This window comes from Myotis brandtii, unplaced genomic scaffold (genome assembly GCF_000412655.1).
Source record: "Myotis brandtii unplaced genomic scaffold, ASM41265v1 scaffold424, whole genome shotgun sequence".
NCBI classification, from domain to species: domain Eukaryota; kingdom Metazoa; phylum Chordata; class Mammalia; order Chiroptera; family Vespertilionidae; genus Myotis; species Myotis brandtii.
In genome coordinates this window covers 997513-1015295 of record NW_005366245.1, presented here as the reverse complement: position 1 = coordinate 1015295, position 17783 = coordinate 997513, and the positions used below count along the sequence as shown (strand labels likewise).

Sequence of the window (17783 nt, the reverse complement as noted above, 5' to 3'; positions counted from 1 at the left end):
TAAGTGACCGACCGTATGTCTGTCTGACCATCCAGCCGACCAGCCGGTACATATGACATGCACTGGCAATTTAAAAATAAGCATTGACTCGCGCATGCGCGATACATATAAAGCTCTCACTGGCGCCAATTGCACATGTGTTTTAATTTTATGATATTACTAGAGGCCTGATGCATGAAATTCATGCAAGAGTAGGCCTTCCCTCTGACACCTGAGACCCAGCCTTCCCTCGCAGCCCCGGCTTCATCTAGAAGGTTGTCCGGAAGGTCGTCTGGAAGGATGTCTGGTCTAATTAGCATATAACGCTTTTATTATTATAGATATTATATATACTATTTTGACATATAATTTTTTGCAGTAACATAATTACCATACAAATCTTTCTTCTAATTAATTTCCTTTCAATGTGTACGAATCTGTGCACTGGGCCACCAGTGTTTAAATATGTATAGTGCTTAAATTATGTTTTACTATAGATGTTCAAAGAAAACAAACAAGCAAACAAACACCTATTATATACAGCAAAAGTTAAAAGATACAGTTCTTGCCAGAATAATGTTTTCTCACCTTGGTTGTGCTGGTAAGTGAATAAATCTCTTAGTAATTTCAGAGTGATCAGCAATTATGGCTTGCTTTAACCTCCCACAGTTTCTGTTCCATGCCACCCTGTCAAGAGAAAGTGTAGTCTTGAGGCCAGGGATGATAAGGAAGAAATGTGTAGCAAGCTCTTCTCTGATTTGAGTGAGTACCAGCATCCAGGATGGTAGAACAGGACATAGCATTTAGACTTCTGGGAGGCATTTGTGCCTCCGTTATCTGTGATTCTCAGTAATTTATAAATTCAGATGGTAACAGGTATGCCAGAAATAATAATTCTGTCCCAAAATAAGGAATGAAACATGAGAGTTAGAATCCCAGCCTTCTGTCTTAGGTTTAGGGCTGGATACTAGAGAACTGGATAGAAGGGCTAAAAAAAGAATGAATTAAAATAGTGGGGTGGAGATTGAGGGTGATGAATGAAAGAAGCGTGGTAGGGATATTACAGCACCATACTTGCATGGATGACCAAGAGAAGATGAGCCTGGGAAAAGGACTGAGAAGGAGCAGTCTTGGTGTGGGCATACACCAGGGACTCAGTCCTTGGTCTTGATGTCTTTTCGGTCATAACTCACTTTTTGGTGGTCTCATTCAGTCACAGGGCTTTAAATAGCATCTATTAGGCAAGTTACTTCCAAAAAATGTGTCTTCTTGACATCTTATTCCCAAATTCCAGATCCAAATGCCCACTTGACAACACCCCATTTGAGTATCTGACAGATATCTTAAACTAAATAGGTCCTAAAGTAAAGTCCTACTTCTAGCTACCATCTTCAAACTGCTGCCTCAGCAAGCTGCATTATCTGTAGTTTTCTCTATCGCAGTGGATAGTCCTCCATTCTTTCTGTTACTGAGACCAGAATCTTGGGAGTCATGCTGATTCCTCTCTTCCTCACTCCACATCCAGTCTGTCAGAAAATTCTGTTGTCACTGGCTCTACTGCTCTAGTTCAACAGAAATACATTGAGTTTCTAGCAGGTTCTCACTTCCTCTAGTGCTGCCAGTCTGGTTGCAGGCCATCATCATCTCATATCAGATACTAGTGCACTGCCTCCCTAACTGGTCTCCTGGTGTGCCCTTTAGTTGCTGATTTGAAAAGAATTTATTGTAGACTGTTTTATAATGCAGTGACATGTGATACCTCAGTATTTTGAGTAGTATTCTTTGACAAAGAAAATATTGTTCTGAGATACCTAAGAAGTGTTTAACAGAAAATGTATAAAGTGGCTGTGAAAGGCAACAATCTTTCTAGGCTTACCAACTGTGATTGAAACATATTTTGCCATAAACGTGAGCCATATTTTTTAGCAGACTAGTAAGTGGTTGGGTCTGACTGTGTGAACCTTTGGTCTGTAACTCTGCTTCAGTGCAACCTAAGATGTGCTGACTGATGAAAGGATTCACTCAAACACATTTTCTTCCTTGACACAGTTAGGTTCATAAAAAAAGCAAGAGAATATATATAGTTGGCTTTTTAATCTTCGAAGGAGGAATGAATTTTAATAGCTTACTTCTTTATTGACATAAAGATCAGAATCTTGTCCACAGGTAGAGGTTAAAAACTCAGAAAGAATAAATGATTTAGTTCCAATAAAAAGGTAGTTTTTAGGAATACATAGATACTGTATGATGCCTAGACTTTTGCCAATTTCGTATGATTTGACCTAGATATCAGTATAACCCAATCCGATCGAATAATAATGGCTCTGGTGGTCACAGGCCTTCTGTGATATTCCTATAGCAGTTTCGTGAGTCTATAATCCAGTTCCCTTAACAGTTACCTTAAAACCTATGTTAACTTATTTTTTAAATAGGAGGACAAAATAAATTTCCCTCTAATAAGTTTGTTTTGTTTAGTCTAATGTATAGGTTTACTTTTGAAAGGAGAACTGCTGAAATCTTAGGCATTTTTTAAAATACTTATAAACATGAGCTCTTAGGCACCCATACAGGTAAACATTAAAATAAAATTAGAGACCTATTATCATATTTGATAATATATAAGCTTCTTGAAATTTCAGAGAAATAGTGAACAAATGCTAACAAAACAAAATCCAAGTTCAGACAGGTATATCTTTTGACACACAAAAAGAGCCTTTCATTGTACTTGAAAGCTTTACTAATTCCAAATCTGATGAACTATCAAATTGATTATTTCCTATCAGTTTCAGACCACTATAATATAAATTAGGGAATCTTAACCTGGGGTCAATAAACGGGCTACAAGATCTATGAATTCCTTTGTATACAGAGTTTTGTTTTTATAGGCAGTTTCCTTAAAAGAGAGATCATAGTGTTGACCATATTCTCAAAGGAATCCATGGTCCCCCCAAAATGTTTAAAAACTACTGATCCTTATCACTTTCTAGCCTATGTATCTATCTATCTCACTGTGATAAAGTACTTAAACTAGTTTAAATCTTACACCAACAATGAAAGTTCTCTATTTATAGTTTCTAAGATCTGCCATGTAGGTTTTGAAAAATTAAGCTCAGTCAAGCCACTATTGTTAATAATGTGAGCAGTAATCAGTATATGAAACTCTCCTTTGACTTGGTGTATGTAACTTTACAATTACCATGTAATATGAATAGGCTGGGATACTAATTTAAGTGCTCGGCAGTGCCTGTCATTATAATTTTGAGAAATTATCTTTCTTTTTTCCTTTTATTCTGTGCGATTACAAACCAGTAAGCATAGCTGATCCTGCTGCCCTTGGCTTTATCATTTCTCCGTGGTCTCTGCTGTTGCTGCCGTCTGGTAGTGTGTCATTTACAGATGAAAATATTTCCAATAAGGATCTTCGAGCATTCACTGCACCCGAGGTTCTTCAAAATCAATCACTAACTTCTCTCTCAGATGTCGAAAAGGTAACAAGTTTTTTTTGGCTTGGTTTTGTTTGGGCTACCCTACTTCAACCCTCTGAAGAAAAATTTAAAAATGATTGTGTGTTTTAAGAAATTTATATTTATATTAATAATTCAAAGTTGTTTTATAAAATTTTATGGAACTAAGAAAAATATGAAAAGATGTGAGCCATTATTAAACTGACTAGAGGCCCAGTGCACGAAATTCGTGCATGGGGGGGCGGTCCCCTCAGCCCAGGCTGCACCCTCTCCAATCCGGACCCCTCGGGGGATATCTGGCAGTCGAACATCCCTCTCACAATCTGGGACTGCTGGCTCCTAACTGCTCACCTGCCTGCCTGATCACCCCTATTGCCCCCCCTGCCAGCCTGATCACCCCTAACTGCCTCTGCCTACCAGCCTGATCGCCCCTAACTGCCCCCACCGCCGACCTGGTCATCCCCAACTGCCTCTCCATGCTGGCCTGGTCGCCCCCAACTACCCCCGCCCCCCATTGGCCTGGTCACCCACAACTAACCCCCCTGCCATCCTAGTCGCCTCATGTAGCCTGCTGTTCAGTCGTTTGATTGTCCCTCACCAACCCCCCTGCCAACCTGGTCGCCCCACGCAGCCTGCTATTCAGTCGTTTGGTCATCCCTCACTAACCCCCCTGCTGGCCTTGTCACCCCGCACAGCCTGCTATTTGGTCATTACTGTTACTGTGACGGCATCCTAGACAATTTGCATATTCCTCTATTATTAGTATAGATGTTTATAAAGATGTATTAATACATGCTGTGTATAAATCATTGTGCTTGTAAGGAAGATAAAAATAATTACAGAATTGATCCTGATAACATCTATAGAACAATGTGCAATAGATGGCAGAATGACGTAAATGCTACATAGAGGTAAAAAGTATTTTGGGAATCGAGAAGAGGAACAAGTTCTTTTTAGTGTAGATCGATATCACGGCGAAGGTGGTATTTATGTTGGGCTTTGTAGACTGAGTAGAACTTAGACAAGTGAAAATAGATAGAAATAGGCATTTCACTCAGGGTTATAAGTTTGTGAAATGATTCACTGTGATGGAGAAATGTTTGGTTAGACCAACTGGGCTAGCGCATTACTACCTGGCAGGCTGTGCTTAGAGAAAGAAATGGAAGCCATAGATCTGAATAGGAAGACTCCAAATGCCAAAACTTGAGACTTTCTTCTGAGTCAATGGTGAGCTATTCCTAATTTTAGGAGAGTAATATGGTGGAATTTTTTATTTCAGAGGGTAAGTTTGAGAAAAATGGATAACTAGGTGGTATGAAAGATTGTGTAGGAATCTAAGATTAATATAGGGAAAAGAACTAAATACAGGATACAGTCCAGTGGAAGCAAAGCAGACTGAGTTTGTCAATTCATTTGATGGAATAATGAAGAAAAGTTTATGATAGAAATATTCAGTCTGAGGATGGTGATGCCATTGTGACCAGAAGAAGATTTGATTTCATTGTTAAGGCTATGGAAAAAATTTGGAACAATATAGTATATATAGCAGGCTGTAATAATTTAGATATGGAACCTTGGAGAATTCAGTATTGCTATGAATATTGTTTCTCTTACAACATTCCACAAAAGTTTGAATATTAACATAATAAATTGCTAGTAGTAAAATTGTTAAATCAAAAAGTGTGTAATCTTTTTTTTTTAACCCTGCTTGGTTCTCCAACTACTACCCCATGAATTCATAATAAGAAAAAAATGCTTGCAATGAGATTTTTTTCTCACTTTCAGATTGTCACATTCTATGAACAAGGCTTGTGAAAAATCTCTTATATATTGCTGGTAGAAAGGCAAAATGATACAACTTCTATGTAGGGAAATCTGACAACATGTATCGAAACTATGGATGATTAAGCCTTTAATCTGTAATTTCAGAGAATCAATTCAAGAAAAATACCTGAGTGTCCAAAATGACATATCACAAGACTGTTTGCTGAAACAATATTTGTAATAGCAAAAGTTTGGGAAAATCCTAATTGCCCATTAATAATAGATTGGCTAAATAGACAGTGCTAAGCCACAAAATGGATTTCTATGCAGTATTTAAAAAACATGAGGAGATCTCTAAGCATTGATATGGAAATATCTCTATTATTAAATTAAAAATGCAAGCAATTTTAAAAGTTTCTGACCTTTTGTAAAATAAGGTGAAAATAAGAATGTATTTTAAGTTTTGCTTGAGTTTGCATAAATAAACTTTAAAATAGATAAGAACTAAAAAAAATGGTTGCTTAGAGGATGGGCTGGGAAATTGTGGGGGGCAGTTTCAATAATTTCTAGTTGTATTTTCTATTTTAAAAGCTCTCATTTTTATTAAAAAATACAAAATGATGATTTTATCAAATTATGTATTATACTTTCTTTGGAACAAAAGATTATTAATATATAGTACTTAAAGTTTTTAAAATTTTGTTTTATCATAAAATGACTTTAAAAAAATTATATTCCTAGATCCATATTTATTCTCTTGGAATGACATTATATTGGGGGGCTGATCATGAAGTACCTCAGAGCCAAGTAAGTCAAATCTTGACATTTGTACAACTTTACACTTTATAAAAAGCTCTTTCATGTGTTCATTGCAGTGTTATTTACAATGGCCAAGATATGAACCAACCCAAGTAAACAACTGGATAAAAAAGCTGTGGTAATATATACAATGAAATATTACTCGGCCATCAAAAAAATGAGATCTTACCATTTGCAACAGCATGGATGGACCTAGAGGTTATTGTGCTAAATGAAACAAGTCAGTCAGAGAAAGACAAATACGATTTCACTTACATGTGGAATCTAAAGAACAATATAAATGAACAACCAAAACAGACCCATAGATACAGAGAACAGTTTGATGGTTACCAGAGGGGAGGTGGGTTGGGGGACTGAGTGAGAAATGTGAAGAGATAAAGATATACAAATTGGTAGTTACAAAATAGTCACAGGGATATAAAGTACAGAATAGGGAATATAGTCAATAATATTGTAATAGCTATGTATAGCACCAGGTGGGAATCAGAAATATCAGGGTAAACACTTTGTAAAGTATATGATTACCTAACCACTATGCTTTACACCTAAAACTAATACAAAATAATATTGAATATAAACTGTAATTGAAAAATAAAATTTTTAAAAATGTTCTTCACAAATTTATATGTATTCTACAGCATGCTGTTGGGCACACCAGCATTTCTATGCTGGTTGTTCACATTAATAATGTCACACTCTCAGAGTGAAATAACAATGAAGAACTAAAGAAATTATTTCTAGAATGTTCTTAGTCATAGTAGTAACTACTCAGGTTTCAACAGTGCAGCCACTTAAAAAATTATAGCAAGAGAAATGGGAGTGCTTTGTTTATTCTTACTTAATGACTGGTAAAGGAGGATTATAAATGACTTTGTTGATTCATTCTTGTACTGAAAGTGATAATCTTTTTTGGTGCAAAAATCATATAAATACTAATTCTGAGTCTCAGAGTAGGGTTTAGACTTCTTTACTTTTTCTCTTTTCACTTCAAAAATCATACTTCACTGCCCCTAAGGGAGCAGGCACAGATGTTAAAGTAACACTGAGGCTTCAGATTCTGATGGCCATTAGGCTGCTTCTAGTCTTTATCTCATACTAGAGGCCCGATGCACGAAATTCATGCAAGGGGCTTGGCCCTCATCTCCATGGCAGCCGCCTCTGTCTCGGCCCCTGCTGCTGCGGTTTCATCCCAAAGATTGTCCAGAAGGACCTCCAGTCTAATTAGCATATTAGGCTTTTATTATTATAGATAATAATAATAATAGCTTTTATTATAGATAATAAAAGCCTAATATGCTAAGTGTCCGGTCGGCCATTCAACCAATCAAAGCGTAATATGCTAATGATATGCTAAGGCTGCTCAACCGCTCGCTATGACGTGCACTGACCACCAAGGGGCAGACGCTCTGACTGGTAGGTTAGCTTGCTGCTGAGGTCCAGCTGATTGGGACTGAGCAAGATGGGCTGGACACTCCCTGGAACCTTCCCACGGTCCCTCCCTGGCTGGCCAACCTTGTGCATCCCTCCCCAGCCCCAATTGTGAAACAGTGGGGTCCCTTGGCCTGGCCTGTGCCCTCTCACAATCCAGGCCGAGCCCCACCCCCCCAAATTCGAATATAAAGGGTTAGAATATAAAGGAGATTACATCTAAAGCTGTATCTAAAATATGATATAATGCCCAAATGGAGGAGAAGTGAAGGGGTCCCAGGGAAAGTATATTTTTAAACCAAAGTGGATATATCAGTTTAACTCCCATCAGCAATGCTCCAGTCCTCACCAGTACTTCCTTATTGTCAGTCTTTTTTAACCATTCTATCAAGTGTGTGGTGTCTTCTTTTGTGATTTTAATTTGCATTTCTTGGTATGCTTATTGGACATTTGGATATAATCTACAGATTATTCAGCTAGAAAAAAAAAATCTCACATTTTGTCTTCTTTGTTTCACCATCATAATGAAAACATATTTAAATGATCTTTAGTCATTGTAATATTTGAAATCTCTTCTAAGTTATCATAAGAGTATCAAACTATACTAAATATATATTTAATATATTACATGTTATTGAATATTAGGAAATTGTTTATTTCCCCCAAATGGTATATATATTGTAAATGCTGACCAAAATATTTGAAAAAAGAATTCCATTTCTTTATATACAGAAAAACCACCGAGTGTTTCTATAATACTTCCTATGTTGGGAGATGTATATTAATGATCTGCTAACAATTTTTTGGGATATCAAAAGGTAAAATGCAGTAAAGAATATATACTATTGGATAAGGAATTAATTTCTTCCAAGTATTTGAAGTGTGTTTGTTGTGGTTCCTATGACTTCCAGAATGGCTAATTTTGTAAGATTTACACCTATCAATGTGGCTTTTCTGTTCTTTATATTCAGCCTATCAAGCTTGGAGATCATCTCAACAGCATCCTGCTTGGAATGTGTGAGGACGTTATCTACGCGCGGGTTTCTGTTCGGACTGTGCTGGATGCCTGCAGTGCCCACGTTAGGAATAGCAATTGTGCACCTTCATTTTCCTACGTGAAACAGTTGGTAAAACTGGTTCTGGGAAATCTTTCTGGGGTAAGCTGCAGTTCCGTTTGTTACATGTAGTCAAATTTTTAATGTTTTTTTAAATTAAAAAAAAAATTTTTAGAGAGTGGAAAGGAGAGGGAGAGAGACAGAGGTAGAAACATGGATGATGAAAGAAACATGAATTGGCAGCCTCCTGCATGCCCCCTACTGGGGATCAAGCCCACAACCAGATATCCAGCCGGTGACCTTTTGGTTCATAGGTCAGTGCTCATTCATTGAACCACACTGGCCTGGCCATATAGTCACATTTTTATTTTATTTTATTTTATTTTTTTAAAATATATTTTATTGATTTTTTACAGAGAGAAAGGGAGAGGGATAGAGAGTTAGAAACATCAATGAGAGAGAAACATCGATCAGCTGCCTCCTGCACACCTCCTACTGGGGATGTGCCTGCAACCAAGGTACATGCCCTTGACCGGAATCGAACCTGGGACCCTTCAGTCCGCAGGCCGACGCTCTATCCACTGAGCCAAACTGGTTAGGGCTATAGTCACATTTTTAAATTTAGCATATAACAAAATTTTCTTTAAAGATATTTTATAGGTAGCATTTTCTCATTGAAAACTAGGAACAGGAGATTGAATTTTTTTTTTCTAATGTTGTTTATTTGAAACAATAATTAAAATTTACAAGTCTAGTGCTATGACCTAGTCTCCTAGATTTTATGAAACCTATTCTTTAGATCTTTAATTCAGCAAGAGTCATAGAATCACAGCATATTAGAGCTGAAAATGTCTGCTCTTGTCTTGTTGGCCTGTCTATTGTGAAAAACTCATTGATGTCTAAAATGAGTTTTATAATTATTTAAATGTACTTTCTGTCATTTTATTATTCTTTCATGGCCACTTATTTGTCTGGGCCCCTTAGCTGTTCCCCAAATCCTCCCCTCCTTCACTGGACACTAGCGCCTGGTACATGTGGGGGTGGGGTGAAGAGGGCACATGTGTGTATTCCTGCCATGTTGCTCCAAACCTGGACTTTTCCACTTTCCCTCTTGGATATGAAGAATCCCAGGAATGACAAACTGTATCTAATAGTCCCACCTCTGCACTTCTTAAGCTATATTCTGTTCTATTTGCCCTAGTTTGGATACACCTTGAGTTCTGAAATCTGATCTAGATCTAAATGAGAATTTATTCTTACCTTTTAGGGTTATGGTCCCTGAGTAGTGTCCCTGTCCTTTGTGTGAGCTCTGTATTTACCACTGTCACACATGTTCTTGCTGGCTTCCTCATCCCTAGAGGTTTAGTTCTGCCATCTTAACCAGGATTTCATATGGCTGGCAGGAATACATCCAAATTGCACACACTTTGCCAGTTGATAACTAGGTAAATGGTCTGTAAACTGTAGCTCGTGGAGCCTTTTCAATTCTGTAATGAAGGGGAATGCAGGTAATAGAGGCTGAGTGAATGGGGTCCTTGGCTGCTTATTTCCCCTCCTTAACTACAACTGCTCCACATGTATTTGATTTGTCTGTTTATATTCCTGCATGTGATTTTTAAAAACAAAGATAAAGCTATTTTAAAAATCCTTGAAAGACCTCTATCCAAACCATTTTTACTTTGTGCCAGGCACTGTGCTAAAGACCTCTATCAAACATTTTTTTAATTCCTCTGATTAAATAAGCTTGAGGAAAAACTGTTTAAGGGAAATTGTGTTTTCACTGCACAACTTTTCAGAGTCTTTATTACACCAGACTGTATTATTAACTTTCAAAAGAGATAGGCTTGTAAGTGAAACATACCCCAAACTTATTTGAATCATTTTTTTCAGATCTTTTCGTAACACTCTCTCAGAAATGTTGCTCAACATTAATTCCTTTACGTTATAAATAAAAAACATTGAGACATAGCTTATGGAACTTATGTTTCTTATTGGTCAGTCCAAGGGATCTGTCACACCATACCTCCTCTAAGTCTTTGTCCTGTTTACTGATTTTACTCCTATAGTAAAATTGCTGGTAATATTTTTCCATCTATTTTCATGAAGAACTATTCCTCCACAGAATTCTATTATCCATCTAATAATTGCCCATATTAGATAAGACTCCATCACTTTTGGTATTTAGTTCATTTTATTACAATAGCTATATATTGCTCATCTACTTATGAAACCTGTGCTAGATACTATAGGAGATACAAATTTCAATAGAATATGCTCTACCTTCTAAGAGCTCTAAATAAAAGTTCTACAACCATTTGTTCAGTTATAAAATGCTAAGAAGGGTATTAAAAGTAAAATTTTTTAAAGCTATGAGAGCTTGAGGGGAAAGGATACAAGTTATGACAACATTGAAAAATAGCACTTTGAACTAGATCCTGTAGACCAGATAGAGAAAGTAATCTAGGCAGAAGGAAGTAAACTTGAATAAAAGTTGTGAAATAGGAAAGAGCAGGGTGTGTTTGAGGAACAGTAATAAGTCTGGTATGGGGTGTGTTGTGGGGTTGTTTAGTGGGAGAGAAGAATAGAAGGATCAAAGACAGAGAGCCTGCTTTCAGAGGCCAATTTCTACTAAGTAGAAGTAACAATGCTCCCCTCATCTTTCCAGTGCTCTTGCTCATCTCCTGGACAGAAGTAACTCTGACAGCTACCATTTTTTAAAGTGTTTACTTTGTGCCAGGCACTGTGCTAAATGGCTTTGTGCTTTTTCACATCTAGTCATCATAACAACCCAGGTTACAAGATGTCATTTTCATTTTATTCTCATTGTAAAGATAATGAAACTAAGGCTCAGAAAGAATAAATAACTTACCCATGCTACATACATGGTAAATGACAGAGACACAATTGCAACCTGGATCTCTCTGACCCCAAGCCCATGCTGTTAGCCATTACGCTTTTCTGCGGCTGTTGTTGACGCTGGTAGCTGATAAAATGACTTTATCTTTCACTCAGGGTGAAATTTATTATGTGACCATAATCCCTACTTAAAATTGATTAGCATAGAGTAAAAGTCAGTAGACTAGCTTACTTGTCCTGATTCTTCCACTGGTGTAATGTTAGTTGTTGTTTTTTAACCTCAATTTTAGTTATCTGAAAAATAGTACATACCTTCTACCCATACTACTGAACAGTTGTGAAGATAATTATTTCAATGTTGATGAGCTGCTTCAAAGTTCTTAGAAATTTTCTTGCTATTTCTCATGTAACAAGAGAATAATAGTCCTCAAAAAACCCCTACCACATGAGGTTCTTTGAGGACTAAATGACATAAAGTATGTACAGCACTAAGGTAGCGCCTGCCTGATAGTAATTGCTCAATGAATGACAGCAGGGATTCCCAAAGAGGCAGGATGTCCTTATCTCCTCAGTTACTGACAATAGAGTGCAATCTGGACTAACATCATTTACATAGTTTAAATGATAACATCATTTCAGAAATATACTCATTTAAGTCTTCTTATAGGTAAGAAACAATGCCTTGAATATACCACCTTAAACAGTTTTTTAGTCCATACTCAAGTTTCACTAAAGGAGAAATGTTAGGGTGTGCACGTGCGTGTGTGTGTGTGTGTGTGTGTGTGTGTGTAAAACCAGATGTGTATGTATGTTCTTGGTGCCAGATTTAAGTAATTTCTCTTTACCATTCTCTCTCCTTCCATTTATTTTTTGAAATTTCCACCCTAATAATCATCTGAATAAGCCCAGTGTTCCGTCTAACTTTTCATGCCTTATAATGTGGGATTAGATCCAGTTTGACATGCCTTATTTTAAACCAAGTACCCTTGATTAAAGTACTAAAGTTTAAGATTACTAAAACATTTTGTTATAAAGGGGACTCAAAAGAGCATTGATTTAGCCCCACCTGGTTTGGCTCAGTGGATAGAGCGTTGGCCTGCGGACTGAAGGGCCCTGGGTTTGATTCCGGTCAAGAGCACATGACCAGGTTGCGGGCTCGATCCCCGGTCGGGGCTGTGCATGAGGCAGCTGATCAGTGATTCTCTCTCATCAATGATGTTTCTATCTCTCCCTCCCTTCCTCTCTGAAATCAATAAAAATATATGTTAAAAAAACAGAGCATTGGTTTAGATTTAATTGCTATCCCTCAATATGTCCATTTATTTAAAGCATTTCTCAAGTAATTCCTGGCAGGAAAAAATCTAGAAAATTATTTTTGAAAATAATTTGAATCAGTATCCTCCATGCATTGCAACAATCAGGTGAAAGCTATATTATACCATTATTAATATATTTTAAAAATTATAATATAACTTATGATGATGAATATAGTTACCAGTTTTTTGGGGGAAAATAGCACTTCAAGTTTACTATTTTCAAATGGAACTCAATTTAACTACTTTAATTTGGCTAACTTTGTTCCCTAGTTAGCAGACTGCTCTTTGATAATTGTTTCTTGCCTTTTATTTTCTGACGATGAATTGCCCAGAACTGAGCTACATAAATTCTTATCCAAGGAATACTAATTAACAATAGCAAATGTGGAATGTCTTTATTTAATGCGACACCCTCCAAAAATTGTCTACCTAATGTCATTCTATAGCATATTACCATGACAAAAAAGGGAGATTCTTTTGTCAAACTTGATTTTTGATTACCTATGTACAGACGGATCAGCTTTGCTGTAACAGTGACCAGAAACCTGATCGAAGCCAGGCTATTCGCGACCGATTGAGAGGAAAAGGATTACCAACAGGTAAGAGTATAATAGTAGAAATTTCTTGGCTTAAACCTTATTTTATGGTTTCCTTCACAAAATCATACTTACCTGGGTTGAAAATCTGATAATTGTGACGTGACAATCATTAGAATATAGGTATGCAAAGTAGAGGCAGGGAACAGATAGGAACGCTACCTTTATTTTAATGTATTAATTCATTAAAATTATGCATAAAATGTTGTTAATATAATCAAGACTACCACAGTAAATCATTGCCTTTTGCATATCATTATTATAGCAATAATATAAATTATTTACTTTATCATGGTACTTTACATTAAAAATGCATTTTAAAGCAAGACAAAACAGTACACATTTGTGAATATAAACTCTACTGAAATAAGTTTTACAAAGCAACATTATTTTTACTATACTTTATTTTATATTCTATTTCTTTTTTTAATGCTAGTTACAAACCACTAAATTGATTTTATGATTAACCAATTCTGTGACTTGCAGTTATACATATTGTGTTAGATTATATAATGTTTAAAAAAAAAACCTGATGAAGAATAGCTTAGTTATTTGCCAATAGCATTAAATAATTATGGGTTCTATATAATAATTGAATTTATTTTTTAAGGAAATGAATAGGAATTCCAAACATGCGAAATGAAAGTTAAGTTTCAGGCTTGGCTAATTTATGAAATGAACTTTTGTGGGGGCTTTTATTATCTTTTTTCTCTTTACTTTTTACTGAGCAATATTGATAATTATGAAAATCTAAATAGTAACAAAAATATTTTGTGGGTGAAATTGTCTTATGGAGGCTGGGAAGAAGTAAATGTAAATATGGCTTAAATATATTCTAATAAAACATTCTAATTGATAATGTAGTCAGATTAGAAAACTAAGATGCCTAACTTTACAGTTAATCATATAATCAGAGCCCAGCTATCTTATTTAAAACCCAATGAGAAACTCATTGCGAAAACTAAATATAGACAATTGATTATCTGGACCAAATGTTTTGCAGAATTCAGAACTTTCATGTATCCGAGAGGGAAGAATTGTCCCTAAGCAAGTGTAATATTGTTCTTAAAGAAGTCAAAGAAAAGCAATAAAATCATTTATAATGGAGTAATTCTGTAATGATGCAGTTAGTTAAGTGTCTGCTTTGGTACTTTTATTTTACTTATTGCGAATAATGACTTTTTCTGAAAAGTTATCTTAGCTCTCATATCATCAATATAATCAATTCATTTCTGGTTGCATAAGGTTTCTTTTCTAGTACATATATTATTAGTTTATGTGGAGGTAAAAAAAAAGCAGAAAGCAGATTTTGTTTAACTTAGTTTTTACAATTCAAAAAGAATTTTTAACCCTTTCTTGTGTTTCTTTAATGTACTTATGTTCCTATATATACAGGCACACCTTCTTGTAGGTAAAAAACTGGTTCCCTTTATTTTAAAACTATACTAGGGTTTGAAATATGATATAGTGTGAACCTTGGTGCTAAAAATGGCAGCACTTTGTTAATGCATCAGATTTTCAGTCAGTGTACCATCAGAACTGAAAAGCAGCAGAAATTACAGCTGAATGTCATTGGCAAGCTGGAAGAGTCTTTCAGGGAGACAGCATACTTTGATAACTAAACATTAGATTTAAAAAAAATTATTTCTATTTCTCTTATTTATTATCTTTCTAGTTTATTTCCCTCTCTCCCCCTTTTTCTCTTCTTTCTTTTCCCTCCCTCCCTCTCTCTCTTTGTCCTCCTTATTTTCTGTACATTCTTTTATCTCTTTCAAGAATTCCTTTATATTATCTACTATGAATTAAGTGCCCATGTTATAAATTTGGGGTGTGGGTTTTTTTTGCTTGTTTGTCACTTGTTTACTTCTTTATTTTAAAACTATACTAGGGTTTGAAATATGATATAGTGTGAACCTTGGTGCTAAAAATGGCAGCACTTTGTTAATGCATCAGATTTTCAGTCAGTGTACCATCAGAACTGAAAAGCAGCAGAAATTACAGCTGAATGTCATTGGCAAGCTGGAAGAGTCTTTCAGGGAGACAGCATACTTTGATAACTAAACATTAGATTTAAAAAAAATTATTTCTATTTCTCTTATTTATTATCTTTCTAGTTTATTTCCCTCTCTCCCCCTTTTTCTCTTCTTTCTTTTCCCTCCCTCCCTCTCTCTCTTTGTCCTCCTTATTTTCTGTACATTCTTTTATCTCTTTCAAGAATTCCTTTATATTATCTACTATGAATTAAGTGCCCATGTTATAAATTTGGGGTGTGGGGTTTTTTTTGCTTGTTTGTCACTTGTTTACTTAGAAAATATAATGTTATGTTATTAATTTTTAAAGACAGTTTGTTTTTTCCTAACAATAAAATGTTAAATATAGGAGAACCAACCCCATTTTATCCTTATCCGTTATGAATCTATAGAAAAGAAAAAAAATCACCCTGCCATATTCAGTTCATTAAATTTTAAAAACTCTCAGGTGTTAATATATTACCATCAATGATTCAATCTTATTATTATAGACATTATTATATAATATTTTAGACGTAGGAATTAGAGATTGAACTGAATCTACACCTACTTTATAACATACCTTAAACAGTAAGTTATTTACTTGTCATTATATATATACATATGTTATTTTTTTATATGTTTTTAAATAAAAGTAAAACTTACTAGACATGTAGATGCTAAGGATAGGGAAAACCTACTAAATTAAATACATTCATTTTTGTGGGTGTTCAATGAATATTTGTTGATTGAATGGGTATGAAAAAAGTTTATAACTATTATATATAATAATATATTTATAATATAATTTTAATGGTTTCATAAAGAAATATATATGATTTTATGATTTATCTTTTTTGATAATCCATTTAAAACCTTAGGTTGTACAAAGTAAAAAGAAAAACATAGTTCACCATATTGACTCATATTTTTAGACTATGTGTCATTTCAAACAAAAGTATTATTCTCTTTTATTTGTGACTTTGATTTTATAATATTGAGAAAGACTTAATATAATTGTCTAACAGCTTTTTAAAATTCTATGACTAACAGACTGTCCAAACACAGATAATCTAGGATTAATGGTAATGACTTAAAAAAAATAACAGAGAAATCTTTAAATAGTCTCTCCATTGATTTTATTCTCTAAAATAGTCCTATCTCTTTTTTGGATAATAAAGTCCTCCCTATATGTAAACTCAAGAGAATTTGTAAGAAATTTAGTTGTGTCACTCAGAATAATTTTGAGTAGAATTAGAGTTCCTGATACTTAAAGAAACAATAATCTTTTGGATCAAGTGTAATGTAAGAACATTCCCCTGTTTGTCTTAGCCATAGCTTCCCACAATAGTACTGCTCAAAGGCTTTCTTAATTTACCTTTAACTAGTTTATAAAACCACATCTCAAAAACAATAAAAGTAATATCCCAGTTATAGCCATTACCAGACAGAAGCAATTAGCAGCTAAGAGTCAGTTGCATATAATAATATAAAAACTTCAAGATTAAGAAAAAATTACCTTGTGAAGAAGAAATATTCCTCTAGGACACCAAGCCCAGGTATCTTATTTAAAACCCATGAGAAACTCTCAGTGTAAAAACTAAATATAGACGATTGATTATCTGGACCAAATGTTTTGCAGAGTTCAGGACCCTCATAAATCTGAAATGGAAGAATGTTCCCTAAGCAAGTGTACTGTTGTTCTTGAAGAAGTCATAGAAAAGCAATACAATCATTTTTAATGGAGTAATTCTAGAATTACTCCATTAGAAATCCTGGTGTTACTTTTGAGCAGTGCCAGTTCTCAAACTCTCAATCGTCACTTGCAAACCATTTTAGGGATAATGCCTTGTAACTATGTAATTTGATTGTTCAACTAAGTCTTAACAATACAATTTTTCATCCATAAGTAAATGACCTTAAAAGGTCCCTCCTTATATCTAACCTCTGAGATCTGTCAAAGAAGGTAAGGCCCAAACTAGTGGGCTGTCTGCCCCCACTTTGTTACTTAATACTGCTCATGCCGATAAAATGGCTTCACTAAGCAGAAAGAAAGCAAACATTTCCTGCCAAGCTTACGGTGGAAACCTACACCATGATCAGATCAGCATGATATAGCTTCAGAACTTGGGCGTATTGATAATATCACGTTTCTTTTTCTATGTACTTGAACACATTTGTGAGGACAGATGGGGAATCAAGGAGCCTCTTTTAATACTGAAATGTCATTTTGAAGTTAGCTTCTAAGAGATGCTGTGAATTTTTGAGTCTCTTGTGAGGGGAAAGGTAAATGATGACATGATATCCAGTTACAGATAATATTATAATTTTTTAACAAAAATAGTTAAAACACAATGTACTTTACCAGGGAGATTTTTTTTTCGACCTAATTGAAATGGAATGTGTTTTATACTGAAAACTTTTTATGTTCTTAAAATTGTTTATTCATAGCTCTTCCAAGTGTATTTATTGTCCCCTTTCGTTTTTAGCAAGCTGT

At 35.1% G+C, this 17783-nt stretch overlaps 1 protein-coding gene across 11 annotated transcripts in view; it reads left to right on the top strand.

Moving 5' to 3' along the window:
- The window catches only part of PTPN13 (protein tyrosine phosphatase, non-receptor type 13 (APO-1/CD95 (Fas)-associated phosphatase)), a 155488-nt gene that overhangs the window by 17127 nt on the left and 120578 nt on the right, over nt 1-17783 (top strand). For 10 of the 11 annotated variants that reach the window (XM_014545968.1, XM_014545964.1, XM_005874096.2 and 7 more), the window contains exons 2-5: nt 3289-3467; nt 5949-6014; nt 8426-8611; nt 13193-13280. In XM_014545968.1, coding sequence (XP_014401454.1) covers nt 3289-3467; nt 5949-6014; nt 8426-8611; nt 13193-13280 — 519 coding nt within the window. Of the gene's footprint in view, nt 1-3288; nt 3468-5948; nt 6015-8425; nt 8612-13192; nt 13281-17508; nt 17573-17783 lie in introns of those variants that run through there. The other variant, XM_014545970.1, reaches the window with a different exon arrangement.